At 46.8% G+C, this 27769-nt stretch overlaps 1 protein-coding gene across 1 annotated transcript in view; it reads left to right on the forward strand.

The window, feature by feature from the left end:
* The first annotated feature begins 2624 nt into the window (after positions 1 to 2624).
* ERLIN2 (ER lipid raft associated 2) overlaps positions 2625 to 27769 on the forward strand; it is a 574625-nt gene continuing 549480 nt past the window's right edge. Inside the window, exons 1-2 of the mRNA XM_069617980.1 lie at positions 2625 to 2824; positions 8472 to 8588. Coding sequence (XP_069474081.1) covers positions 2631 to 2824; positions 8472 to 8588 — 311 coding nt within the window. The 5' untranslated portion in view covers positions 2625 to 2630. The remainder of the gene's footprint in view (positions 2825 to 8471; positions 8589 to 27769) is intronic.

Genomic DNA, 27769 nt, shown 5'->3' on the forward strand with positions numbered 1-27769 from the left:
AACACACCCTCATGAAACATTAAATTACTCGATTAGCCCCCTTTGATCAGTTATACGCCATACATACACTGTCTCCCTGTCCCTTAGCCCTCCATACCTTTCATGATGAATAGCTGAACATGATTTTTAAAGTAAATGTAATTTCCTACTCCCCAGTCTAAATCGGGTGTCTTGCAGGAACGTTTACGGTATCCCGAAGAAAGTGCAAATTATATTTTCAGCTAGCCAAGAGCACACAGATTGCTGCTCTTCCTGTAGCATGTCAGCTAGAGCCTTGCCGTGCCGCTCAGACAAGACGAAGTTGGACGCTCCAGGGTCTGTGGAAACGTTCCAGGTATTCCAAAGAAAATGCCCACCCCAACCGCTGCAAGCCAAAGGCAGGCTGAGTCCAATTGCACAGCCACAGCCATTCCGCTCAGGTAGCCACTAGTTCCCATCCGAGAAACGGACCATAGCAACGCTACTCCTCCACCTTATCACGTGGGCTGCTCTGCACCACGTGGGCTGCTCTTATTTATTTTATTTTATTTATTTGCATTTGTTAAGCGCACTTGCAGCCCATGAGGCATCGAGGCGCTGTTACAGAGGAAACACAGATTTAAGATTACATTCGGAGGCTCTTAGTTACAAGTTAGCAGGCATAAAGGCAGAAACAGGTTAAGTCACACAAAGAGTCTGGTTTTGATAGCCTTACGAAAGGCAAGGTGGGACTCGATGAGTCTGAGGTGAGGTGGCAGGGCGTTCCAGTGCGTGGCTGCAAGGGTGGGGAAACTGGAGCCACCAGCACGCACTTTCCGAAAGGTAGGCCTGACAATGGTGTTGGCGTAGAAAGATCTAAGCGGTCTTGTGGCGGAGTGCCTGGTGATTCTGTTCGTCAGGTAGGGGGGGGCAAGCTCGTGAATGCATTTGTGGGTAATGGCAAGAGTTTTAAAGACAATTCTTTCTTTAACAGGGAGCCAATGCACTTGCCTTCTGATTTCGGAGATGTGGTCTCTCCTTGCGGTGCCGGTGGCTGCCCTTAGAGCATTGTTCTGGGCTAGCTGAAGTTTGGCGATGTTTTTGTTGGAGGTCCCGACGAGAAGGGCATTACAGTAGTCAAGTCTTGACCCGATGATGGCCCTGGCAATCGTGAGGCTGCTTTGACGGGCCAGGAAAGGCCTTGTTGCGTTGATGACTTTGGTGTAGTAGGCTGATGAGGCGGCGATGGCATTGACCTGTCTGTCCATCGACAGGTCGGAGTCAAGGTAGACTCCGAGTGTCTTAACATGGTTAGAGAGTTTAATTGGAATATTATCAATGGTGAAGGAGGCATACTGTTCTCCAAGATTGTCGAGGGTGAAAGGTGAGCCAGTAAGGAGGAGTTCGGTTTTTTCACCATTGAGGCAAAGCCAATTCTCCGCAATCCAGGATTGGATGGTAGAGTAGATAGAGGAGAGGGTGTTGGAGTCCGCTAGGTAGTCGCCCGTGAGTGGGATGAGTACCTGCGTATCGTCCGCATAGTTGGTATATGAGATACCCAGGGAGTCCAAGATGCTAAACAGTGGCCTCGTGAAGAGGTTGTAGAGAGTAGGTGCGATACAGGAACCCTGGGGGACACCACAGGTGAGGAGGCTGGGGGTGGCAGCAGCAACTTCAGAAAAGACTTTCATGGCCCTATCTTTGAGAAAGGAGGTGATCCATTGGCAGGCTTTAGGGGAGAAGTTGGCTTGTGTGGCTAGGTGGTGACACAGGGTATTGTGGTCGACAAGATCGAACGCTGCAGAGAGGTCAAGGAGCAGTAGAAGGGCAGGTTTGCCATTACCACCTGCTCTGCACCACGTGGGCTGCTCAGCACCACTTTGCACGAGCGAGAAGGTACAGGCAAGGCGTTGTATGAGAGGGCACGAGCGGTTCATTCCTTTGTTATAAAACACATTTCGGTGCAGGACTTGGCCACTAGGGGAGCAAAAAGGGCCATTTGTCTAATGAGAACTAGCTTTCTCTGTGTGAGTGGGCTTGTTCCCATTATTATGCAGAACTTGGCCACTAGGGGCAAAAAGGGCCATTTCTCTAATGGGAACTAGCCTTCTCAGTGTGAGTAGGCTAGTTCGCATTAGTATGCAGGACTTGGCCACTAGGGGAGCAAAAAGGGCCATTTCTCTAATGGGAACTAGCCTTCTCAGTTTGAGTAGGCTAGTTCCCATTATTATGCAGGACTTGGCCACTAGGGGCAAAAGGGCCATTTCTCTAATGGGAACTAGCCTTCTTTGTGTGAGTGGGCTAGTTCCCATTATTATGCAGGACTTGGCCACTAGGGGAGCAAAAAGGGCCATTTCTCTAATGGGAACTAGCCTTCTCTGTGTGAGTGGGCTAGTTCCCATTATTATGCAGGACTTAGCCACTAGGGGGCAAAAAAGGGCCATTTCTCTAATGGGAACTAGCTCACTCACACTGAAGCAGCTATTTCCCATCTGAGAAATGGCCCTAACAACCGATGGTCCGTTTCTCGGATGGGAACTAGTATCAACCATTCCGCTCAGTCTCGATTTCCGCTCAGCCCAGCTGACTGAAATTGCTCCGGAAATCACACTAATGACATGGAGGTCACGTGAAGAAGAGTGGGCGGGCTGTTGCTATGGTCCGTTTCTCGGATGGGAACTAGTCGCTACCTAGGACTCAATCGAGGGCAACAATCCAGACAGAGGAACGAAGACTTGGCGCTTTTAGTGACGTTTTTGTCCAGCGACTTGAGGAATTGGAAGGGCTGTGCAGTAGAAAGAGAAGACAGACGGAGAAAGATCTTGCATGCTGCGGCTGTCAAGTGGGAAGAGGCTAGCGAGAGAGGGTAAGGGTTGTAAGAAGCCGAAGTGGTCGTTTCATTGCAGTTGCAGCAAAGTGCACCTTTTTTAATTAGAGAATAATCACATCATGTCTCCGGCCGCCGCGTGTCTCACTTTCTAGGGCAGGGGAACTTTTAGCAACTCCATCGAGGGCATGTATATCCTTTAATCATTACCAGAGCAAGCACGCATTTGGACTTCATTACTAGAGCGATTTAATAGCAAATAGTAGTTGGTACAGGAGATTGTACATTTAAGTTTTAAAATAATCAAGATTTTTCTGAATTGCTGGCAAATGGAGCTTGCCGTTGCTGGTGTTCCGTGTGTTGACGGATTTAATATTTTCAATTATCCGACGTGCTCATATCTTTGTTGAATGATTTGCTATTTTCAAAGTGCATTCGCGCGTCTGTATGGAGCCTAATCGTATGGTATTGCAAATTCGTGTTTAGTTGTTTTAGGTGAGCATTGCATGCAAATGAGGGCTTGTCTTGCTGGCGCCGTCCTGTGCTTGCATTTTCTATTTCCACTGATATATTTTTTTGCCCACCCCTCCCCGTCTATTCTTGATTGAAGAATGTGTAACTGGAATCAGTTGTCTCTGAATAGACGTTAGGGCTTCAAAGTTAACCTCTTCTTCTTTTAATACCTAAACCTCTTTTATTGCCGGGTACAAAGTTTGCCTGTGTCGCTTTCACGAAGCTTTTCTCGCGTTAACCATTACATTTACAAACTGTCATTGTCTCACTTTTTTCACACTTCGTTCAGGGTGGCATTTTTATTTAACGTAATGATCTGTGCGTTTGTTAAAGTTTCTTTTAATTGATATTTTTTTTTCTTTCATTAAATCTTTTGGAAATGAATATTGCTTTCTTCCAGGGCATCGAATTTTGGCCATCAGTCACTTCTGCCTCCTTTCTACTCCTAGTAGACAGTTCCTTACATAAGACCATTGCATCCCCTTGAAGTTCTGAATATGTAGCAATAGAGCAGATGTGAGGCCACATTACTTATGCTGTTGCTTACTGATTGTTTCTGGTGGTGTGGAGTACCAGAGTGTTTAGAGTTCCCTATACTAAGGGTCCGATTCTGAGGTGCAAGCAAACCTGAACAAGTGTTGTTCCATAGAAGAACACCCCTTGTTTTAAAAGCAGCGTATTCTGTGAATAAAAAATGCAGGTAATGGCATCCACGCCCTGACATTTGCATGTCCATTTATGGCCAGACAGCGACTTTAGTGACAGCGAGTAATGCAGGCAGGGACGTCATTTCATGAAAATGCGAGGGGTAGTGGAAGTGACATCACATGACCCTTGACCCCCGTGACATCACAGGAAGTTGTCATTTGACCCCACCCCCGAAGTGATTTAGCAGGAAGAGTTGGAACACGACCTTTCACCCGTTGGCAAAACAGGAAGTGGCATCACATAGCATTGTACACTACGAAACCTATGGTTACGATATCACTATAATGTGATGTACATTTCATAAAAGAATGGATCGCCATATGTATCGTTAAGATCAGTGTGTGTATAGGCCCATATTAACAAATTACTGTGAATGCAAACAGACGTCCATGACCAAATGATAATGGTGCCTAAACGCTTTCTGTGTTGGTACTCATTTATCAACCTCAGAAGGATGAAAGGCTGAGTTTAGGCGTTTAAGAACAGACTAAATCAGTGACTCACCCCCTGAAGTGTGCCTGAAATAACCCTTTAATGAGCTTAGCAATTATTGTATACAATTCCAGAAAGACACATGATTTGGTATTCCTATTCTTTCTTATTTAGGGTCAGTGCTAAAAGTTAGATTTGTGGCACTCCTGTTCTTATTTTTTTTTTTTTAAGGGGCCTGAACAAGAAAGCCAGCCATTCCAGAAGTAAAGAGCCACATTAGCATTACAACAAAAACAACTTTTTTTTTTTTTTTAAAGGTTGCAAGGGAGACCTCAGAGACCTCTGGCGACGCCTAAATGACGTCCCTGAATGCAGGGCAGGCGCTGCAAGGGTATTCACCTTGCAAAGCTCCATTTGTGTAGAAGAGTTAAAATGGGTTACCTGTGAAGTGTCGTTAACGTCCACTGCACAAGTCTTTCCTGTATAAGCTAGTTATTTATTGGATTCAGTGCTCCAGATAAGATTTGGAAGTGGGAGCTTTTTACTCCCTATTTTTAAATTTGGGAGTAAAATTACTTTTTAGGGAGGAAAAAATGTAAGCCCAATTGCCAGTGAGTAATTTTAGAAGCAACTAAAAATATTTAACTGAAAAATAGAAATGTCTTTGTAATATTTGTTTGCACCTAGTTATTCAGGCATTTTAAAAGATGGATGTTTACGTTTTCCAATCAGACAGTTAAAATAATAGTTTGTTCCTGGCACTACTGGTCCAAACAGATCTATGGGGCTGTGGGGGTGAAAGCTGTGGGCGCTATTCTACATGGCTTCTTCCTATTTTTTTTTTGTTGGGAGTATTTGTACTCCCTATTTTGTATTTTTTGGTGCGTATTTGCCCATTTTTAGGTAGTTAAAGGGACCGATGCACCCCTTCTCTGTAAGGCTGCTTGGATTGCAGCACCCCTTTTCTGTGTTTCCTGAAGGCTCAAAGGCACTTTGTAAATCAGAGAAGTGGCAGTCTTTTTAGGAATGTTTGCAGTGACACTGGTGTAACCAGGGGCATAATGACAGATTTGAACTACTTTTGCAGCTGTTAAGCACGGCATCTTCCCTCCAGTCCTTCCACCCACCTCCGAATATTGGTGCTGCAAACTTATGGGGAGAGCTAGCCAAATTCTTAACGCATATCGCAAAGCATACACCTGAGGATAGTTGCTTCCACTTGTGAATCGGCTGCAGGGTGTAAACATTGTATTTGTAAACCACTTGCCACACATCTCTCTTCATTTGTGAATTCTGCATGCGCACGAAAACCTCAAGAAATATATACAGGTGTTTTGATATGGTGCCCGATACATATAGTTAGGTGGGAGGTGATGCTATGGAGGTTAGTTACTTCCTCTGTCGATTTCTTTTAATAAGAAACTGAATTTGTAGGAGAAGTAGAATTTGGAACCTGGAGACATGATTCCTATCCCAGTTTCCTCACATCACCAAAATCGTTGTGATACTGCACAAATCACTGTATCAATTTGTTGCCCAGTTCCCTTAAAACTACATTGGGTGTGCATAAAATAGTGACCACTATGACAATTTCGTGCTAAATAAAAACGAGTGGTCCAGTGTTTACTGCCTCCAGTGTATACTGCCCAATTGCAAACTGATGACATAGGAAATCTGGCATCAAACCCAGGCTTCCACGATGTATAGGTTGGGGCGCTTATTTTGCTTGTTAGAATTTGGATCGACTATAAGTTTGCATCGTTAAATTAGCCTGAAGTCTCCTTTCTTGAATGCTAGCATATGAAGGGCAAGCTTTCTAATTTGCGCACAAGGGATACTGAATGTGCATGGTCGGATATTCCAAACGTGTTTAGGCTGCAAGGTTGGCTTGCTAATATAATGAAGTAGGCAAAACAAATTCTAAATCTACTATATTTTAGGGACCCCCCTTCCCACCTATTACATTACATTTGAAGCACCAGCACATCGTTTACAAGAACAATCCCATAAGTCTTTGCTAAACCATTCCAAAATAAAGCTCGGGAAATTACGTTTTTTTCATTGTGCATCTTTCATACGATGCCAGATGGATCATTGGAAAGCAAATATGAATAAATGGGGGAAAAAACTCGGAACGTAGAATGCTGTCAATTTGAATCTTGGGGTCAATGTTTTCCTTGCTCCCCAGGACAACCTTGCCTGGAACGGTTGGAGACAGCCATAAACCTTATGCCTGCCAATCCAGAGAGAAGTGTAGGCAGTTCCTGCTTTGCCATTAGTGGCCTGATTGCTGCCATCTGGGGTGCTGTCCACATTTACTTGCAGGGGTAGAAGTGACTGCACTTGCAGGGGTAGAATTGACCGCTTCAAAATACTGTTGGTGGTATCAATTTGCTGGACTATCCAGAACGGACAGGTCAGCAATTTATAAGTAGCAAGCTCCTCTGAAGGCTATGCCCACAAGTTCCTCTCCAAGTCTTCCTCTCCTAATTGAAGTTGTCCTGGGTTGCTGACGCTTCTGCGCTTACTCTGGTGGGCACCTCCCCAGGCTGTGCCTTGGCCCGCTTGGACATTCTAGTGTCATCTATAGCTCCGACACCTCAGTTCATACAAGAACGGGTACTGCCGGACAGTACTGCATTATAAATTCCAAGTATCATCCACTGTCTCTCTGCAATTGGTTGTCTACAGTGGGGTTTGAGGGATACAAACCCACAGACTGCATTTGGTTGGGGAGCAACTTTGTCGGGTGGCCGGTCTCTGTGCCCACAATTTCTTACTCTGCTGATCTTCCCATTTGCTAGGGGTTGGTGCACCTTTTATAGATTGTAGTCTAAACTTGGTGCTTGAGTTTTTGGAAGTTGAGCAAGCCTTCCGTTTATGAATTGTGCATTTAGTGCTGCTCATCAGTTGGACTGATGAGACAGGTATATGCATCAGTCAACACATTAGGTGTTGAGCAAAAGATGGAGCTTTGATTGTCTGCAAAACAAAGTGAACAGTGGTCAGTCATCTGCTGCCGTGGTTGCACTATCTTTTCAAATCCATGTGGGACCCTATCTAGGGGGCTCCTAATACAAAGTGGGACCCCTTTACCCAACCTGCAGTTAAGTGTGGTCTTTCAGTCTCTGATAAGGCTTGGAACAAGCCTCCATTCTCCTGAGCCCGCAATGTTTGATGTGCGTCTTCTGCCTATACCAATGCCCATTTGTGGCTTTTGGCACATGGTGCATCTTTATGTATATCTGACATTCCGTACCCTTTTCAAATATTTGCTGTAACCGGAGTGTGAGGTTGTGGGTGGTCCACAAACTGCATATTTGGATATGTACACTTTCAGCTGCGAGAAATACATTTAGTCCATTTATGCTATTCACCATGACTATGTATTGATCTGGTTGTTCTTTTCCCAAGTCGTCAATGTAATCTGACTGCTTTATTAGACTATAGCTCTGATGAAGCAGTTTGAACTATCTGCTTTCTAACCATTTAGTCCGGTGTCTTTTTGTTTTTTCTTCAAAATTACACTTTCGTGCCATTTAAAGTCTAATTTTGTCAAACTTTGAGGCCAATGCTACTCAGTAGAGACTTAACTAACATTTACCAATTGGCGCTTATGGCCCTCTTTTACACATGCTCTTAAAATTTAAGGCCTGCTGGGGGATTTCATCCATGTAATTGTGAGAATATAATGCTTTTGTTCAATGCATTAAGTTCCCATGGTTTGGGGATATTTGATTAAGTTTAAAATGTACCATGCACATTTTTCCTTTTAGCAATGGCACTTTCTTGCAGTGTATTGGTTACATTGCAGTATTATTGTACAAAATACGTCTTTAAGTTTTAGCACTAGCAACATTTCTTGTTTACAACATGACACCGCGGCACAGCTAAACTACAAGTTCATCTACTGGAGTTGCAGACAGAATGCTTTGTCCCATGACAAATACTGTATCATTGTAACATGTTAACGTGAGTTGTTCTTTATTGGAACTATGCATTGTAATCCGTCTTCTCTTATGTTACATGGCAGGTTGTTGGAGATGGCTCAGCTTGGTGCCATTGCGGCCTTAGCCGTGGCTCTGATTTCAGCCGCTCTGTTTTCTGCAGTGCACAAGATCGAAGAAGGGCACATTGGTGTTTATTACAGGTATGGTCTCTGGGCTGGAGGACGAGATGGAGATGCACGCATATTTAATGTTTAGAACCTGTTCAATAATTTGGCTTTGCTTGTTTTCTTTGTAATGAACGTAGATGTTTAGTTTCTGTGATCTATCAATATAAATATTGGGTTTGTGTAATATTTAAGTGCTCGCTCTAATATATTTCCCAAAGACACCTGGCTTAATTGTTCTCAGAAGATGTCCTTCAAGAAAGCGTCAGTTAATGCTCGCTGTGACATTTGAAACCCAAATCGGCATAAGACTGTTTTCTTCCGCTAGAAGAATTCCACATGCTCATTCATTGCATCCGTATGAACCAGAACCTGTAACACCGCAAGTAGAAAAGAAGCCTCATACATAGGCCCTCATTACAACTGAGGTGCTAAGTGCACCAACTTTACCACCATGGTGTAAACTACGTTTACACCATGGTGGATGGCGGATTTACCGCCCCATTACAAGGTGAGTGGGGCGGTAAATCCCCATTTTCCCTTCCCCATTCCCATTTTTGCCCCATAGGGCATAATGGGAGTGGGGAAGGCGCTAATTACGGCACCGTAAATTACGGTGCCGTAATTAGCACCAAGGTGCCTTAGCACCATGGAACTTAACGCCTGCAAAAAGCAGGCGTTAAGGTGGGAATCGGGCGTTAAGGGTTAACGGTGGCGTTAACCCTTAACGCCTGAGTTGTAATGAGGGCCATAGTGTTGTTTAGGCTTCAGGAAACCAACCTTATGGAAGAAAACACTGTGTGCCTACCTCTGATTCTTGGGTTGTTCGAGATACTCCCTCTGGGGTCCTGATGGTTCAAGATGAAGAATATTTCCGTGTGGGTCTCAACCACATATTGGTTTCCATTTGTTCTTTTCCTGCAATGCTGCATCCCCTTTGGTTCTCTAACAAACCTCTGGATCTTTTCGTTTGGCTCTCCTCTGGGCCCCCCTGAGGTTGTTTGCCACCACATCTGCACCTGTTGCAGACCTGGCATTTGCATACCTTTTCCCCTACACGCAGGTTGCCCATTTACTTTTTCCTGTATATTTTGTATGGGAGCTTCCTACTTGCCTCAAACTGTTCTAAAAGGACTTTGGCTGGCGTTCTCTCAACATTTTTCCTGCATCCATACCTTTGGGCCAATGAGCTTTAGGTCAGAGACAGATTTTTAGCTATACTTGTGATTTTTATTAGCCCGTGCACTACACATCTACAGTGCATATTTACAATGTAACTATTTTTGGTGACTATTTTCCCTGAAGTGTGATGCCTGCATACAGCTCGTCTTTTTATGCTCTCGCACTGTTTTTGAATTACCCCTCCCCTCCGGCCACTACCTGACCAAGTCCTATGTCCCAGATGTCTTAAACTAATGTGACTTTGTTGTTGTTGGCACTAGGGATTCTGAATGACTATTTTAACTATGGTTTAATTTCTGGTTCCCTTTTCTTTCCCATCCATGTCTCTGTATGTTGTGTGCCTATCGCCTATAATCTACCGATTAGTCTGTTATGTCTATTGTAATATTGTACTTGTTTTGTAGTCACCAGGTATATTAGTTGTATGGTTTAATGTCTGGTTCCCTTTTCTCCATACCCTTGTCACTATATGTTGGGTACTTACCCTTAAAAAGTGAACTTACGTTTTACTACAGGGATGTGGACTGTCTTATTTTACTGTTTTTATACAATATGTATACTGTGCATTTGTTACTAGACTTATCTAAGACGTTTATGTGTATATTTTTCAGTATCAGTGTGTTAGGTTCTATTTTCTATGGATGCTTGTAATTGTACCTTGAGTCCGCCTACATCCCCTTCCTGAGGCTTGACTCCTGGTCCATGTTAGCATTTAAGAGGTTTGGCTTTCCGTTTGCGCTGTATGTGTTTCTTCGCCTCCAGGTTAGTGGTTGTACAGCCCTCGCCCGAAGCGTGTGGAAAAATCGGCCTGAACTGAAGCAAAGTAAAGGCTGTGAACAGGCAGGAATGTTTTTTTTTTCTTCTTTTTTTTATGTAACGGAGGGCTTTAGCTGTTAGCCAGTATCATTGTATCTGGGGGAAGAAGATCTGCTTGGTACAAATAACAAGCAGCTTCAGACTGACACCGAAACAGGGGAAATGCTGGCTGTTCAGGCAACCCAGACTCTCAGGATGTGCTACACAAGGAAGCACTTGGACGGTGGTTTGCAAGCATCGCTGAGGTTGGAGCACCAATGCTTTATTATGCAGATTGAGTTCTGGGGCACATTGTCCTATTTGGGTATGAGTGGAGGGCATTCTGGGGGGAGAGGGGGGGGGGGGGGAGCTGTGTCCCTTTCTATTAATTGAAGATTCATGAATTCTGGAGGCAATGCATTTTGTACATGCCTCTGCCTACATTTATGTGGGTATACCTCAGTTAATGGTGGCTGTGGATGCATATTGGCATATAGAAGCTGTACCAGCACATGTTGTGAGTACTGTAACATGTTTATTCAGTGATCAGTGGACCGCACTAGTTCATTCATGAGTTAGGGGTATCCCTTACCGAACGGAATCTGAGCACCAAGGACCTCGGCCCTCATAGCCTGCCACCATTACATTTCTATTGGCTTTGGCTTGCATGTGGCTCTGAACGGGTGGTGAACTTCCAGTAATGCATACTGGGTAGCACTACGTGCTTGGTCTACATTTTCTCACATTTCAGGTGGGTGGTTGTGCATATTTGTTTTAAGCCTTTTTTTTTTTAAAGTAACTTTACTGTCGTTTGCTACACATGTCAAGTCCTAAACTGCAATGATGATCCATAATAAGGGTGAAACGGTTACGCAGTGGTGTGCATCCTTGGGAACTGTCTTGGCTTGAAGAAGCTGTGTTCATAAAAAAAAAAATTGCCCTGTAATTGCCCATACCAACAATGCTGCTACTTTGCTCACGTGGCTCTGATTTGCTACGGGGTGGCAATTTGGCATGTGTGATCTGGCTCAAAAAGCTTTTTCTATTTTCTCAATGCTTATTAAAATACTGCAGACACAAGAATACAGTAAATGTTCAAATGTACGCATTCTGGTCTGGCAGTCTTTTTAGTTGACTTCGATAGAACTACTTTAGCAATTAAACACATAAAACTAACAAAGTGCACACAAACTCTGAAGTTGGGGTGTTGTTTTTCTGTTTGGCCACTTCAGCCCTACCGTGTGAGTCAAAAATATTGATGTGTAGAGCAGGAGGCATGGGGTTGCTTGCAGACATAGTAAAAGTCGTGTCGTTACTATAGATGACTTTGTTCATGGGTGACTCTTTTTGCATCACTTACTGACGGTAGGTCATTTTAGCTCCTAGGCTTTTATTTAGAACCAAAAAGAGATTTAATACAATGTTATATTCGAGTTCTGAATTTTGTAATGCATCAGACTGCACACAGAAGAGCAGAATGGCGGCAGTAGGATTCTGAGGTATGTAGGAGGGCCGAAGGATTCCAGGGACGCTACACACATTAACAATGCTGGTGGTTGTGTGCGCAGCCTTCCTACGGTCTCTACCTAGGTGGGGGCATTCATGGATTTCCATTCATTAGCACCAAAACCAGTATGTGCAAGAACTATACTCTTGTGTTGTCAGTTTGTTTTATTCATTTTAGGTTTTATATTTGTATTGTCAGGACTTGAGTCCCTGCTTCAGAGAGCTCTAGACCGGAATATAAGGATCATAGAAGCAATAACAGGGCCATGATGATGGTGCTTGTAACTAGGGCGTGAACGTACAGCACACTAAAATAAACGGATCTCTGTATGAAATGCCGACTTTTATATTTGTTCAAAAGAATACAACTCCTACTAGAGAAGAGTCACAGAGAGACGCTCTTGGAGTTTAATCAATTTCTGCAGCTGAACAGTGAGTCCTGTGAGACCCCGCCAATATTAGTCCCACGACAAACTTCTATGGATGTGCTGTGCCTTTTTGGGACAGATGCCTACAATTGGAGCATCTTGCAGCTTTTTTCTCCTTTGCTCAGCAGTTGAAACACACAAGAGACTCCATTTGAATGTATTATTCCCGTATACATTCAGAAGCTACTTTTGAAATGTAATTTTATTCGCAAAGAGTAAATCATGATTGAAAAAGTTGCTTTATCTTTTTCGGTTGAAGTTAGACTTAATCTAGACAGAAGGTATTAACGAAGGATGGCTTTCTGATAATGCCTTTTATGTTACTGGATACACACTAGTAATTGGTACTCTTTCAAAACTTTCAACATTTAGCACGGCCTCTGAAAAAGAAATTGTGCTGATGCAACTCAAAACACAGCAGCAGAGTGATCTTGGCTTAATGACGCTGGCCGCTTCCTCCTCTTGAGCTTCCATTGAAGGTTCCATGCCACCCACCTCTCCTAACACCCAGGTAGCTAGTTTTCATTAAGGGTCTGTATCCTCCCTAAGGCACTAGACCCTAGTGCCCTCCTCCAAACAATTTTGAGGCACATGCCCTCATTCGAGTATCTTGTGTCTTGTCACTCGTCGACACACAGATGGTCATTGAAGCTTCCCTCAATGTTGGGGTAGTGATGCACCCTAATTACGCCTTATCGTTGCTTTAAGGAAGTGGCTCGCATGTAGAAGTTAGGTTACCGACTGCAATAGATTTCAGGCAGTATGTGCTGATCCACCCCAAAAGGCCTAGCACCACAATATTTTCACTGAGCAGTGTAAGTAGCGCCAGAATAGGAAATCTCCCCCAACACAGTGACAAGCTAAAGTCCACTTGAGGTAAAACTTCATAAAACGATCCCTTAGCATACAGGTCCCCAACTCTTAGTATAAGTCTCTACTACACAAATGATCTAGGCAGAATGGCAGAGCAGCCAGGCTTATCATAGGAGGAAGATGTGAGCTGTAGGTAAGTACACTGAACCCAGTAAATACAATAGTCCAAAGAAATAATTACTTTAAAAGTTATACATTATTATTTACACAAGGAAGGTAGATTTATTTCATTAACCAACACACATAGGAATTCTCAATAGTTTTCAAAGGTGATTACTTCAATAGTAGTTGCTTGTGGTTGCAATTGTTAGTTTGACACTAATGATATGATATGGCATTTATAACGCGCCTACACACAAGTGTTTCAAGGCGCGACCAGGCAAGGGAGGGGAAACGGATGGGAAACGGAGGGAAGACAGACACAGCGATCCTACTAGGCCAGGTGACATTGAAATCGTGCAAGTGCAGGGGAGGGTGGAAGGGGAAAAGTGTAGGGGTAAAGAGGAGGGGGCAGTGCAGTACATAGGATGACAGTGAAATAAATATAGAAAATAAATAGAATAAATAAAAGTGCAGCCAGCAGGTGGCAAGTGCAAGGGTAAGTGCAGACATCAGGTTTCAAGTGCTAGTAGGGGCTGTAGGGATGCAGAACAGTCCCCGGGTGCAGGGGCTTCGAGGGGGGCTGTGCAGGTGTGCGACCAGTGGGGGCCCCTGGGCCCGAGATCAGAGGGTGGCCAGGAAAACCAGTGCGGTTTCGGATTCAGCTGGGAGATCAGCAGGGGAGAGGAGGAGAGAAAGCAGAATCAGAGGAAGGTTTTGAGGTGCTTCCAGAACCGGAAATGGTTCTCCTCAAGTTTCAGAGAGGCAGGGAGGAGAAAGAGATCCACCACCAACTCACTGCTTGGAGAAGCGACTAACCCTGAGGGAGTTGGAGGCAGAGGTGCAAAGAGCTCGAGAAGGAAGATATTTAGGAAGTGAGAGGTGAAGGTATTGGGGTCCCAGCCCCCAGAAGGCTTGTGGACAATGCAGAGGGTTTTGATCTTAATCCTCGCAGCCACTGGCAGCCAGTGCAGGAATTTCAGTCCCAGAGAGATGCGATCCCTATGCTTGAGGCCAAGGACAAGTCTCGCAGTCTTGTTCTGGATGAGTTGGCGAGGGCGGAGAGTGGAGGCAGGCAGATTTAGAAAGAGGCTGTTGCAGTAGTCCAGCCTAGAGAGAACCAGGGCTCTGCAGACAGTGAGCTTCTGGGGGAAGGCGAGGAAAGGAGAATACATCTGAGGAGGTGCAGCTGGTGGTGTGACTTCTTGGAGATGTCAGATGTGGGGAGAGAAGGAAAGTGTGGAGTCGAAGATGACCCCTAGGTTTTTAGCCTCTCAGGTGGGAGCAGGAAGAGGACCAAGGGAGGCTGGCCAAAGGAGGGTGCAGGTGTGCCGATGAGGAGAATCTCTGTCTTACTGGCATTAAGGCAGATATCATTGGCGGCACACTACTCCTGGATGGCTGACAGCCAGAGATGAGAAGAGGTGGCTGAAGGGAGCTTGAAAATGAGCTGAGTGTCATACGCATAGCACTGAAAGTTGTGGCAGAGAGTGGCTATGCAGTGGGCAAGAAGTTCCAGGTATTGGTTGAACAGCCAGAGAGAGAGGTTAGACCCCTGGGGAACACCACTGGTAGAGATGGCGATGGGGGAGAGGAAGGACCCAAGTTGGACCTTGGAGGGTCGATCAGAGAGGAAGGATGTCATCCAAGCCAGGGCCTGATCGGTGATAACCTGGGTATCACAGAGACGGTTGAGCAGGATGGAATGGTTGACTGTGTCAAAGAGAGATAAAGTAAGATGATGACACAGGGGGTGTTGAATTGTGGTTGGAGAGCAGGTCTTCACAAATGTTCAGGAGAGCAGTTTCCATGCTTCTGGCAGCTCTGAAGCCATACTGATGGTCATGAAGACCGCCACCAGATTCAGAGTGAAGATTGAGCTGGGAGATGGTCAGCTTTTCCAGGAGTTTGCCCAGGAAAGGAGTGATGGAGTTTGGACGATAGTTAGCTGGACAGGTAGGGTCGGCAGAGGGTTTCTTAAGAAGAGGATGCACAAGGGAGTGCTTCAGGGGGGTGGGGAAGACTCCGGTGGCGAAGTAGTGGTTGCAGAAATCAACCAGAGCAGGAGCCAGGGTATCGATTTGGTCCTTGATGGTTTTGGAGGAACAGGGGTGAACCTGCTTTGACAAGACTTTCACAGATCAGACTTGTGTAGAAACCTGATCTGAGTAGAACGGGGGAAAAGCAGAGAAGCAGGGAGGAGAGGTGGCCGAGGAAGGGCCATAGGAAGAGGAGGCAGTAGATGGAGGAGCAGAGGACGAGAGAGAGGACGGGGTGTTCTGGGTTTTTAAGATGAAATGAGAAGCCGGGGCCTTGCAGAGGGCCTGGGAGGGGACAGGAGAGGTAGATACTGCACCAGGATTGGCCATCTGCTTGCAGATTTTAAAGAGTTTGGCCGAGTTGTTAGATGCCGCAGAGACGCAGGCTTGGATGTGGCCCCGCTTCTTGGTGCGGACAGAGAGCTGGTATTGTCTCTGGAGCAGGCAGCATGCCAGTTTGTCAGAGGATGTACGGGAAGCATGCCATTCCCTCTCAGCCACCCTGCACTTTCGTTTAAGGGTGACAAGGTCTGAGTCGTTCCAAGAGTTGCACTTGGCTTTGTGCTTCAAGCGGATCCTCCTGACCGGGGCAAGAACACCAAGAGTATCAGATATAAATCTTCCATATTATCGGTACTACCACACGCTCGCCTTCACAGATGTACAGTAATTGTATTTAGTTAGCTAAACCACATAAGATCAAGTCTTTAGGAAGGAAAAAGGTCATGCACACAGCAGCAGAGCTTAATGGTCTAGAGACACAATCCCTAACTATACAAAAAAGTTGGTAGGAATGGAGGTAAAGTTTTACGAAGTAGCAGAATAGCAAAAGTTCCACAGAATATTTCAGTCTCTGATAAGATTACTTGAATATAACACACATTCAGAGGACCCTGTGAATGAACTCTCTAATGGGACACAAGCTGTCGAGCTTGGGTCAGAGGTCACGTGGACACCCTGGACACCTCTTCGCACACTATACCTTACCCCCCACGGTACCTTGGGTTAGAAAAAATTAAACATAGCTGGATTCTCCTCTATACAGCAGCGACAGACCTGGTCTCCAGATTACTAGGTCTAGTGATGAAAGGAAGGACTTTGAATGTGATGTCTCAGCAGCAGTCTCGCGAGAGGACCCTTGACACGGATGTCTTTTGTCTCCTTGGTCGTTCCGTGTTTTCTTTTGTCTTTTGCTCAGCACCAAGAAAGGACGGTATTCGCCCAATCGATCTTTGATTCTGAGGGGACTTGGATGAGTTGGATCGTGCCTCTGGAGCTCACTAAAGTTCTGCATGGATTCAGCCTCGCAAATATATTTCACTGCAAATGGGTCGGAGGTCTCCCGGTATTCGTGGTCTGCTCCTCTGGAAAGGCACACTAGTTGGGAGATGGCTCAATTTGTAGTTGATCTCCGGTCTGGCTGGTCCCACCAGCCAAAGGGAAGGAGTTGTCCTCTTCAGAGCTCCTCTGTCGAGAAGAAAACTGGGTCAGGGCAGCAGTGGTTGCTTCAGTGATTGGAAGGGTTTGCAGGCGTCTCTTGTCTTCAGCTTTGGTTCTTCTGTTCCAGTGGTTGACTTGCCTTTCACCTCAGGAACCTTTCCTTTTTTATTCGGTTTTCACACACTTCTCTGCAAACTCTCTCAGCATGTCACATAATGGACCGGGTGGCTGTCCAATCGGGACAGCCAGCCCCTCAGTGGGAACTTGTCCCATTCAGGCACTCTGGCAGACAAAGGGTAGGGGAGTGAATAACTCCTCCCACACTTCCTGCCTGCTGAGACACACTGGGGCATAGGCGGGGACACACAAGGGTTTTCAGCAAAGGCAACACAACACACATACCTCCCTCTCCCAGAATGGTAGAAGAAGGGTTAACAAACAACAACCACCATGGAAATGGCAAAAAAGAAAGGAGCCGTCTTGTTAGAACATACGTGACCCTATTGTGCATAACCGACGAAAATAGCACAACAGTTGGTAGAACGTGTCCATTGCCACCAGCTGTAACTATATGGTTGTCTGTGACTAAAAAGTCAGATGAGCAGAGAAAGGGGATAGTAGGATAAGATGGTGTTTGCTAATATCTCCTAGTATAAAGCTTTAGGAAGGATAGCAAGTATTACTCTGTCCTTACTAACTGGAGTTAGTACGGATAAGGAAAAATCTTGAGGAGAACCCAATGGTTTCCCAGCAACACTGCACATAAGGTGATGTGTGCTGCAAAAGTTGAGATGCTTTTAAAGAGATATGGAGGAAAGCAGACTCCATAGTGAAGGTAAAATACAGCGAAGAGAGTTCCAAAAGTCAGAGCAAATAAGAATGAATGAGGGGAAAAGGCTCCCCGCATTCAGAATAGAAAGAAAAAGGCCCAGAAGTCCAGCAAAAAGTGTTGCGGGTCACACTAGTGAAAGGTAGACCATACGTGTACCCCTTAAATATATTGGGGTACTCCCTGATCATGCTCACACCAGAGTAAATGCACCCCTCCAGGGAATTAAGGCCATGAGTCTATCTTGCAAAGATAACAAACTTGAATCTGTACAAAGATGAGGATTGGGGGAATGTCATTCCGACCAGCATTCTGTCTTCCTTGGCTGGCTCCTCCAAACTAATGGCAAGCAGGCACCTTTTATATACTCTTCAACTTGGTCCCTGGATACCGGCAGAGCTCCTCCAAAAATGTTGCTCTTTCTTAAAAGGGATGCTGCAGTTCTTCCTTCTAGCATGGCTGGGTTCCGTTTGGGACAAGCTACATAACATAATGCTGCATCTGCAGAAATATATTGTAGCTCTTGTTTAGTATCATTTACTACGTTATAAACGGTTGTATATAAAACCCATCTTCCCGCCATACTTAACACTTCACTCCATTATCTGGTCCAGTAATTTCTACAAAAAAAACTGTTTTCCCATAGTAAATACTCTGTCGTGCATTGGATCTTTTTTAGTCTCCATTGGCTTGTGATGGACCGTGAACAGCTGCTGAGTTACCTCATGCTTTCTGCTGGAGCTGGCCGGGCCCCAGGCAATGCTTGTAGTATATGTTTACCACAGGCTGCATTCTTATTGGCACAGAGGATTCTGCTGTTTACTGTGCTTTGAGATTTTAAACTACACAGAATAACATTTGCAAGTGTTTTCAACTAATGGTTATTTGCACCTTTTATATTTAATACTATTTTCATTTAGTGGCTGGCCACGCCTGTATGGGATTATATTTGCATGAAAAAAGCTTCTCAGTGCTAGTGCTTAGAAGATTTGCCTGATTGTAAAGTGCTTGAGGGGTGCAGGAAGGCACTAGCCAATGCGCTAGCTCCTCCCCAACACTAGGAGAGGGAATGAAGCATATAAATGATAAATCTCGCTAACACGCTGGGGATACTGATGTCTCCGATTTAAGATGGAAACTTGGATTCAATTTATGCTTTTGAATGATTACATAATCTACTCCAGACTCTTATCAGTAGATAGTGGACAATTTGAAGGTGTATTTTTCATTGTTTCTAAACAAATTCCAGTACATTTTTTTTCAGATGTGTCTCGCCTTTGGAGCCTGGGGAAAGCTTGGTATCTTTTGCTTCAGAATATATTGGAGCAGGATTATTTTTTATTTTTTTTTGGATGGACTGTATTTACACTTCTATCTATAGTTTTTTTTTTTTAATATATTTTTATTTTAAGGTCAAACAAACACACTACAACCGTTTCAAAACATAGAAAGCATCATATTTCAACACATTTTCAAACTCCCCAACTCCCCCCTCCCCCCTTAAACTAGAGCCAGTTCTCACATATCATTTACGGGAGCATCACTGGGTGGCACACTACCTAGACTGCCATCAACCGGGTCCTCTGTCTCGTTGTCACCCTGGTGAGGGTTTGCCAACGAGGCCACCAATTGTCGCCAGGCCAACAAGGGCCCTCCTTCTTCTTCGCCCCCCCCCTGGTGACCGCTTCAAACCAGACTACGGATTCAGCTTCCGCCCATCTCAAGAGGTCTTTCCACCACAACTCCACCCTGGGTCTATGGGCCGCCTTCCAGCCCGTGGCGATCCTACGTTTGGCCAAGACATAGGCCAGGTACTTCATCTTGCTTATGTGTTTCAAATGCCGGGGTGTAGGGAATAGTCCAAGCAAGCATGACCAGGCCGATTCCACATCCAGCACTACCCCCCCCCCCCCCCCCTGCCAGCCAGTTTCGTCTTGACCTCATTCCAAAATCTATGCACCTCCGGGCAAGCCCAAAACATGTGTAGCAATCCCTCGTTCACCTCCCCACACCTGGGGCATTGCTGCATAGCTGATCCCCCAAACTTTGCAATCTTCCCGGGGGTTAAATAAGCCCTGTGGGTAACATACAACTGAAGCTGTTGGAATCTCGCATTGTGGGACACCTTTTTATGGTACCTCTGGGCCCGCTCCCACTGCCCATCCGTCATGGGTCCTCCCACCTCCTCCTCCCAATCTTGTCTCAATTGGAGCAGCTCCTTCCCTGCCCTTGCCCGCAGGAGCTCATATATCCTCGATATTTCGTGCCCGCCCTCCTATACATCGTACATGGTTTCCAGGGTGGCATCTGGATCCTCCGCGAGCACTGTCTCCGGCCATCTTTCTCTAGTCTTTTTCACCAGCCTAGTGTAGGTTATATATTGGCCACCATGTACTCCAGTCTCTTCCTGCAGCTGCTGAAAGTCCATCACCTCCCCTTCCTGCCATATGTCCCCGAGGGTGGCTAGGCCTACCTGTTCCCAGTATCTGCGGACCGATTCAAGTAGTTGGGAGTCGCTCCCACACACAGCCGCCTAAGGGGCTTGTTGGGAGTATGGATCCGAATCCCCCCCCATCTTCCATGCCCTGTGCCAGATCTCCCATCCCAACCTCAGTAACCGCCCCTTGCCCACCAGTTTATCTCTACTCAACCACACCACTTCCATCAGAAAGTATGGGGCTGTATCTTCGCGCAGAAGCCTGGCTTCCGCCGAATCTTCAGTCGAGAGCCACCTGGCCACGTACTGCAGTTGCCCTGCCAGGTAATAGTTCTAAGTTAGGCAGGCCTATCCCGCCCCCCCCCTGTCGCACGGGTTCTGGAGCTTCCACAGAGCCACCCTATTCCTAGAGCTGCCCCACACAAAACCCCTACACATGCTGTGAAGTTTCGCAAATAGGCTTCGGGGTATCAGAAACGGGACGTTTGTAAAAAAGTGCAAGAGTCGACGCAGGACCATCATCTTGATCAAGGCCGCCCTCCGCATCTTGGTCAGGGGCAGTCTGGACCAAAATACCATACTGTTCCTAATCCCCTCTATTGCCTTTTCCGTGTTGTGCTTGTGTTCTGTCTCGATCTTGTGGTAAATGTTTATTCCCAGATACCTAAATGTTACGGGCTGCCATGGTATTGGCAGAATAGGCAGCCTCTGCACCGGGACGTTCCTATATCTACCCAAAGGGAACAGGCTTGACTTTCCAGGGTTCACCGATACACCGGAGAGGATGGCGTACTGTTCTATCACCTCTAGGACATACTGTAGGTTTTCTTCTGGATAGCGTAAATAAAGGAGCATATCATCCGCATATAATGATATCAAATGCTCTCCACTGGCCGTGTTTATGCCCACCTCCCCATATTGTTGGCGCAGGCATATTGCCAGCGGCTCTAACGCCAGTATATATAGCATTGGTGACCAGGGACATCCCTGTCTGGTCCCTCTGCCCAATTGCCAAGAATCTGAGATCGTGGACCCTGTCTTGACTCTCGCCATCGAGGTGCTGTAGAACAACTGTACCCATCTGAGGTATCCGGGTCCCACTCCATACCCCTTCAGGACCGCTTTCAGCCAGGGCCATCGTACCGAGTCGAAGGCCTTGACCGCGTCTAACGACACTATGGCCAGCTCGCCCGTGTCCTCCTCAGTTTGGTCCATAACATGGTGTAGCCTCCGGTGGTTGTCGGTGATGTTCCTGCCCGGAACATAGCCCATCTGATCTGGGTGTATCAGTTTCTTAATCACCCTTTTCAGTCTATTAGCCAGCACCGCCGTGAGTATTTTGCTGTCCTGGTTGAGCATGGACAACGGTCTGTAAGACCCGCACTCCACCGCCGGCATGCCTGGTTTCAAGAGTGGGATGATTACGGCCTCACGGAGAGACAACAGGAGTTCCCCCCCCCCCCCCCCCCCCCCCTTCTCATAGGCCTCATTGAAAGTGGCAAGCAGTGGCTGGAGCAACTCTTGCTGGTATGTTTTGTAGAACTCGCTGGGCAGCCCATCCGAACCCGGCTCCTTGCAAGTGGGCAAGTTCCGAATCACTACCTCCAGCTCATCCGAGGTGACGGGTGCGTCCAACTCGGAGCGTTCTAGATCATCTAAGGTGGGCAGCTCAATGTCCTCCAAAGTGTCTAGTATGTCTTGACCCATATCCTCCCCCGTGTCCTCATACAAGTGTCTGTAGAACTTAAGAAATTCCTCATTTACCTCTTTCTGGGTGTTGCATATGCTACCATCTTCGCCCTGAATCTCGCTAATCACCGAGCGGGGGGTCTCACTCTTGTACAACCAAGCCAGCAATCCGCCCGGCTCATCGCCCCCCGCGTGTATCCGCTCCGTATATTTCCTGACGCAGAGTCTGCACAGTCTATCCCAGAGTGCACCACAGGACAACTGTAGCTCCTCTACTTTAGTTCTGTTATCATGAGCGGAGCTCACGCAACGCGTGAGTTCCACTAGCTCTCTTTCCGCCTCCCGGAACTCCCTTTCAACCCCCCCCCCCTGTAGCCCTTTGACTTGGGAAATAGCTACCCCACGCACCACCACCTTAAACGCTTCCCACAGTGTGCCCACGGAGCTTACGCTTCCCGTGTTTTTCTCAAAATATTCTTCAATAGCGTCTCTCAGGCCCTCCCGAAACCCCTCATCCTGCAGAGCCTCGGTCCTAAGTCTCCACGTAGGGGGCTGGTGTCTCCAGTCTACCACCAAGGGCGAGTGGTCCGACAGCACTCGGGCCTTGTATTCTGCTCCTTCTATTTCTCTCACTATCCTGGCTGTTACAAACATGTAGTCTAACCTTGTGTACAGATCATGTGGTGCTGTGTAGTGTGAGTACTGTCTATCCGTGGGATGCAGCCTCCTCCACGCATCCTCCAGGCCTAGGACTTTCAGTAGGGTATTCAGCGCTTTAGCTGCCAGTGCCATTTTCCCTGCCCTATCCTTGGACCTATCCATACTGGGGTCTGCGGTACAGTTAAATTCCCCCCCCCCCCCACACTACCTTACCCCCCGCCAGGGGGCCAAGTTTACCGTAGAGGGTCCTAAAGTAAGCTGCTGTATCGTTATTGGGGGCGTACAAATTTATGATGTGTATTTCTCTGTTTTCCAAGAGACCCGTTACCACCACCATTCTACCCTCCGGTCCACCGAAGAAGCAAGCACTCGAAACGGCACGTGGGGCGCCGCCCCCACAACGGTGCCCTTCCATTTCCTCCCGACCACCTCCAACCTTTCCCTAGTAAGGTGGGTCTCTTGCAACAGGGCTATGTCTATGCGCATCCTCTTTAAGTACATCATCACTTTGTTGCGTTTAAGGTACCTGTTGAGGCCCCGTACATTCCAGGTCACAATTCTAAGATTACCCGATGCCATCTAGTCGGTCTATCTCCGTCCCATCTCTCCCCATAATGTTCCCCATATAGGGTCGTTTCCTGGCTTCTTCCCTACTATTAACAAACCGTGCCCCCCTCCCCCTTCTCCAACCTCACGCCACTGCACCCAACTTCCTCCCCCCCCCCCCCCACCACCCCTCAACAATAGCCCAGCTCCATCCCTGGATCTCAGGCCTACCCACGTCTGGACCCGTCTCGTAACCAAGAACAAGGACCCCGCGGGGTGTCAACGGGACCCGTCGGCAGATGCCATGACTTCCCCCCTCACAGGCACAATATCAAACTATATTCTAGTCCCAATGTCATAGCCATGGCCTCACGGGTGCCTCTGCAGCGTGCTACTTATCTCCATCCGCTTCTGTCTGGGCATCCGATTCCTGTGGTCGACCTTGCATATTGAGCCATTCCATCGCGTCGCTCGGCGTCTCAAAGAAGAGGGATCTGTTCTTATGGATCACCTTTAACCTGGCTGGGTAAAGCAACATGTAGCGGTGGCCTGCCTCTCTGAGCCTCCTCTTCACCGTTCCAAAGTTCATTCGACTCTGTTGTACAAGCAGCGTGTAATCCGGATACGCTGTTATATTCGCTGACCCCCTTTCTATCGTGCCCCCTTTCCAGAAAAATTCGAGAATCTTCTCGCGGTCACGATAGTTCAAGATCTTAGCAATCGACGGCCGTGGGGGGGTCTCCTGGGGCCGGTCTCCTGGTCAGGGCCCTGTGCGCCCTTTCGACCGCGAACCCCTGGGTCAGCTCTCCGCCTGTGATCTCCTGCAAAAGCATGGTTTCAACGAAATCCGTAGGGTTCGATCCTTCCATTCCCTCCGGTACCCCCACTATGCGAATGTTGTTGCGCCTGGCGCGCCCTTCCGCCTGCTCTGTCCTCCAAATTGCCCACTCGCTGCACGAGGGCATGAAGTTCCTTGGCGTGTGTATTGCACGCCTCCACAGTCGGGGCCAACTCCTGCTCCATTTCCCCAGTACGCTCCTCGATCGTTCGCACATCCTGGCGCAACAGATTCACTTCTTCTTGGACCGCTCCTATCTTAAGGTTGAGGCCCTCTTGCAACTCTTTCATGGCCAGGCCCAGCTTCGTCTCCCAGGCCACCTTCAGGTCAGCAATTGCTGCCAGCACCTCCTGGATGGCACCCGGTGGGTCCGTCGCTGTCGCTCGGGTTTCTTTGCTCTTGCCCCCTTCCGCGCCCGAGGGCGACCTAGCATAGGTCTCCATCGTAGGCTGCTTGATCCGGGGTCGCACCACCTTGGAAGACATCTTGTTGCGTCGATTAGGCCCACACGCCCAGCTGTATCCAGCGGATTCAATCTGCTAGACCGCCACAACCCATGGTCGCTGCAGTAGGGACTCGTCCTTATGTGCTTGCTTTCGGCCCGAGGCGCATGCGACCCGTCTATCTAGTTGGGCTCGCCCACGTTCCGACCAACCTTGTCTTCCTCAGCGCGTCGGACCTTTTATGGCCCTTTGTCCACAGGCGGCCATCTTGGGTGCTCCCCTTCCTTTGCGCGACCGCCAACTTCTTCGGGGTCTAGTTCTGTGAATATGCAGTCCCGCCGTTGGGGAGGGCACGCACCGTGTGCCCCCCCACTTTCATACGCCTTTAGATGCACCGTGGGCTCGAAAGTCCGCCAAAAACCATCACTTTTTTCCCAGGATCAGGATTGGATCATCGGGAGCTCCTCCAGGGAACGTCCTCTCACGTAGCCATCAAGCCACGCCCCTCCACTTCTATCTATAGTTGTGTTCTACTGAACCTTTAATGCAAGCACCTTTGGTAGACCACCCCACACCTCCCTCAGGCTTCATCCCTGGCACTCAGTCTGTAGCTAAAAGAAATACCTTTTTGCAAGTCTCCTAGTGCACATCCCCTTGAAAAGAATGAGCAGAGTGATCTGGTAGTCAAACCGTTTGTGATAGCAGTACCCTTACTTTTATGTCCATAAATTGCACAGCATATTTGGATTTCAAAATAAGATTCTCATAGCTTTGGCTTCAGATAAGAAACCAAAAATTAAAACATACTCTAAGAATGATGGTGCTTTTTCAACTAGTATCTGGGGTTCTGCGTCAAGATGTGGCATTAAGACATCTAGAACAAAGGGTATTCTTGAGACCCATTCCCTGGTATGGCCTTTGGGGGTAAGCAGTGTAAGCACAGTCAGTAATTTTTGTTTGGTCACTTCTAATGGATTGCATTCTCCAACAGGTTCCTCATGTTAAACATGCGATGGGCATCAAAAGTTTTGACAGAAACGGATCAGAAGCTGGGGACAAGGGGTTCCTTGGCACCAATCCTCTTACATTAGACTCCTTGGCTCTGGAAGTGAAGGCGTCCTCACTAAATATAGGGCACATCACATTCCCTTCACTGCAGTTCCCTTTTGTTATGCTCACTCGGCTCCCTGTACCTTGAATGCTCTTCTCAGAGAAACTTCTTCTGCATTTCTTCGAAAATACCCATACCAGGCACTGCCAACGCCTTGTGATTCTAACAGTGCAGGGATTGTACCTCAAAGATGTGGATTACAGACAACAGTAATGTTTGCATCTAGTATCGGGGGGGCCTGGGTTTAGGGGGAGGGGCTCTTCCCTCCGTGTTTGGTTCCTGCCAGGCCATAATTCCTAAGGCAATACATGGTATGGAGCGAAGGGGGCCTTAGGCTGCTCACTGGCGAAATCACAAGGACCCCCCAACTAGAAGTTATTTCTCGCAAGGAGAGCACAGTGAATAAACAGTCAACAAACGAGAAAGAACTTTCTAGGAGACGGGTGTGGTCAAACCCACCGAAAGCACAATAACTGGTATCAATCTAGGAGTGGCTCTAGTCATCCTCTTTGACTCGCATTAAAAAATGAGAACCTTGATCCTGCCGGGATCAGGGGGAGGGAACATTCTTCCGACGTCTCAGGAAACAAATTAAAATTCTCCTCTGCCTCTTACTCTGTAGAACTCAGAGTGGGAGGCATTTTGGCAGAAAATGCTCAACTTTTTTTTTTTCCCAAGCGTTGGCATTGATGTCCAAGAGAGGAGGGAAGGTCCCACGGTGCAGCCAAAGGCTGACATCCACATGCCACCCCTGGATCCTATTTCATATAAAATGCTGCTTTGGCACTTCCTTGGCAACTTCAAGCCAACATTCTCGGGAGGATATCTCGGGGATAACGCGCTCGCCTTGGAAGCAAAACGACGCAGAGCAACACAGGTTCCATCCCCGGGTCCGCCTTAGAAACCTCTGGGTATTAAGCGCGTTATAAATAACTAATTACACAGGGAGGATTTCCTTCCACTCTTGAAAGGTGCCAGTTTTTACACCCTTATCTAGAGAGCACTATTTTTAAACGATATAGGGGGCTCTATGCCTAAGGGGACATTATGCTTTTTGTTCTCACACCCTTGCAAATTACTTGGGACCAAGCTTCCTGAGAACTAATTACGGATAAACCACACCTTATGGAGCTAGCTGCTGACCTTCGAAATACCAGTGGGCTTTACACCTCCCATGACTTGGGCATTATGGAGGCTTCTCCATAGGACATTCTGCCCCCCCCCCCCCCTCTCGAACACCCCCAATCCTCCCTGCATCCCCCAAAGAGAAGGGGTTGGAAGCATTAGAGCTGGGAGTTGCGTCCAGGCTTGTCCACTAGGATGACTTGGCTGAAATTTTAGAGCTTCATCCACAAGCTTAAATACTCTCAAGTGGTAGATTTTTTTAGACCCGCATATTCATAAGAAAAAGAGGGTGCCGATTAGTTGTACTGCTGAAAAGTCAGGCTCATACCATTCTTGCTTAGTAGGTTTGGTCGGTCTGACATCACTGTCCACGTGAACAAAGCTAGACTAACTACTTTCAATGTAGTTCTGTTTTTTTAGTGTTATTTATTTGGGTTGCCTTTTGATAAGGTGTTCGTTCCCACAGAACATGGGTCATACTCTGCTTCAGTGCGTAACACCTGTTCATGTTGATATGCCTGTGTCCATAGTCTTGTACACAGCCAAACTAATATGCTTTTTATGGAAAGTTACCTTTTCGTATCCTTAACATTGGCTGAAGTTGTTTGCACATTCTATGCAGTTATTGCTATATATCTGACCTGTCAAAATGATTCTAGTCTTTCATGTGAATCTTACCCTGCTGTGAAACTAGGTCCGAGAGTAATCGGAAGAAACATTAGCATATTTTCCGGAGAACTTTCTGATGTTCTGAACTGCAAGATCAAAATTGCCACCATGCTGGACAGTATAGTTATCTGATCCATTATTGTGCAGTAGTATGCTGAGTGATTACGTTTGGTGGCCTTATGGTCTTGCAGCAGTACCTAGATAACTGGTGTGGGGCACTTCTTTAGCGTCTTTTGCCCTCTTTCCATTGTTTTGGGGTAATGTTTGCTACTCTATTCTAAAATTTTGAATACTGAGGACAATGAAAAAAGCTGCTTACTGTAATGCTAGTATTCATTTATCTCATAAATGGTTCCTTTTCAACAAATCGTGCACCTTGTTGGTTTAGCATTGCGGTGCTTCCAAATAAACTGCAGTACACGCCTTTTGACAAGGGATTGCGTGTATTCTTATATTAACACCCTAAAATGGCATAGGACCAGTTAATATCTTCTGTTTGGGACATATG

Source organism: Ambystoma mexicanum, chromosome 10, assembly GCF_040938575.1.
Source record: "Ambystoma mexicanum isolate Mex_15411 chromosome 10, UKY_AmexF1_1, whole genome shotgun sequence".
Lineage (NCBI taxonomy): Eukaryota > Metazoa > Chordata > Amphibia > Caudata > Ambystomatidae > Ambystoma > Ambystoma mexicanum.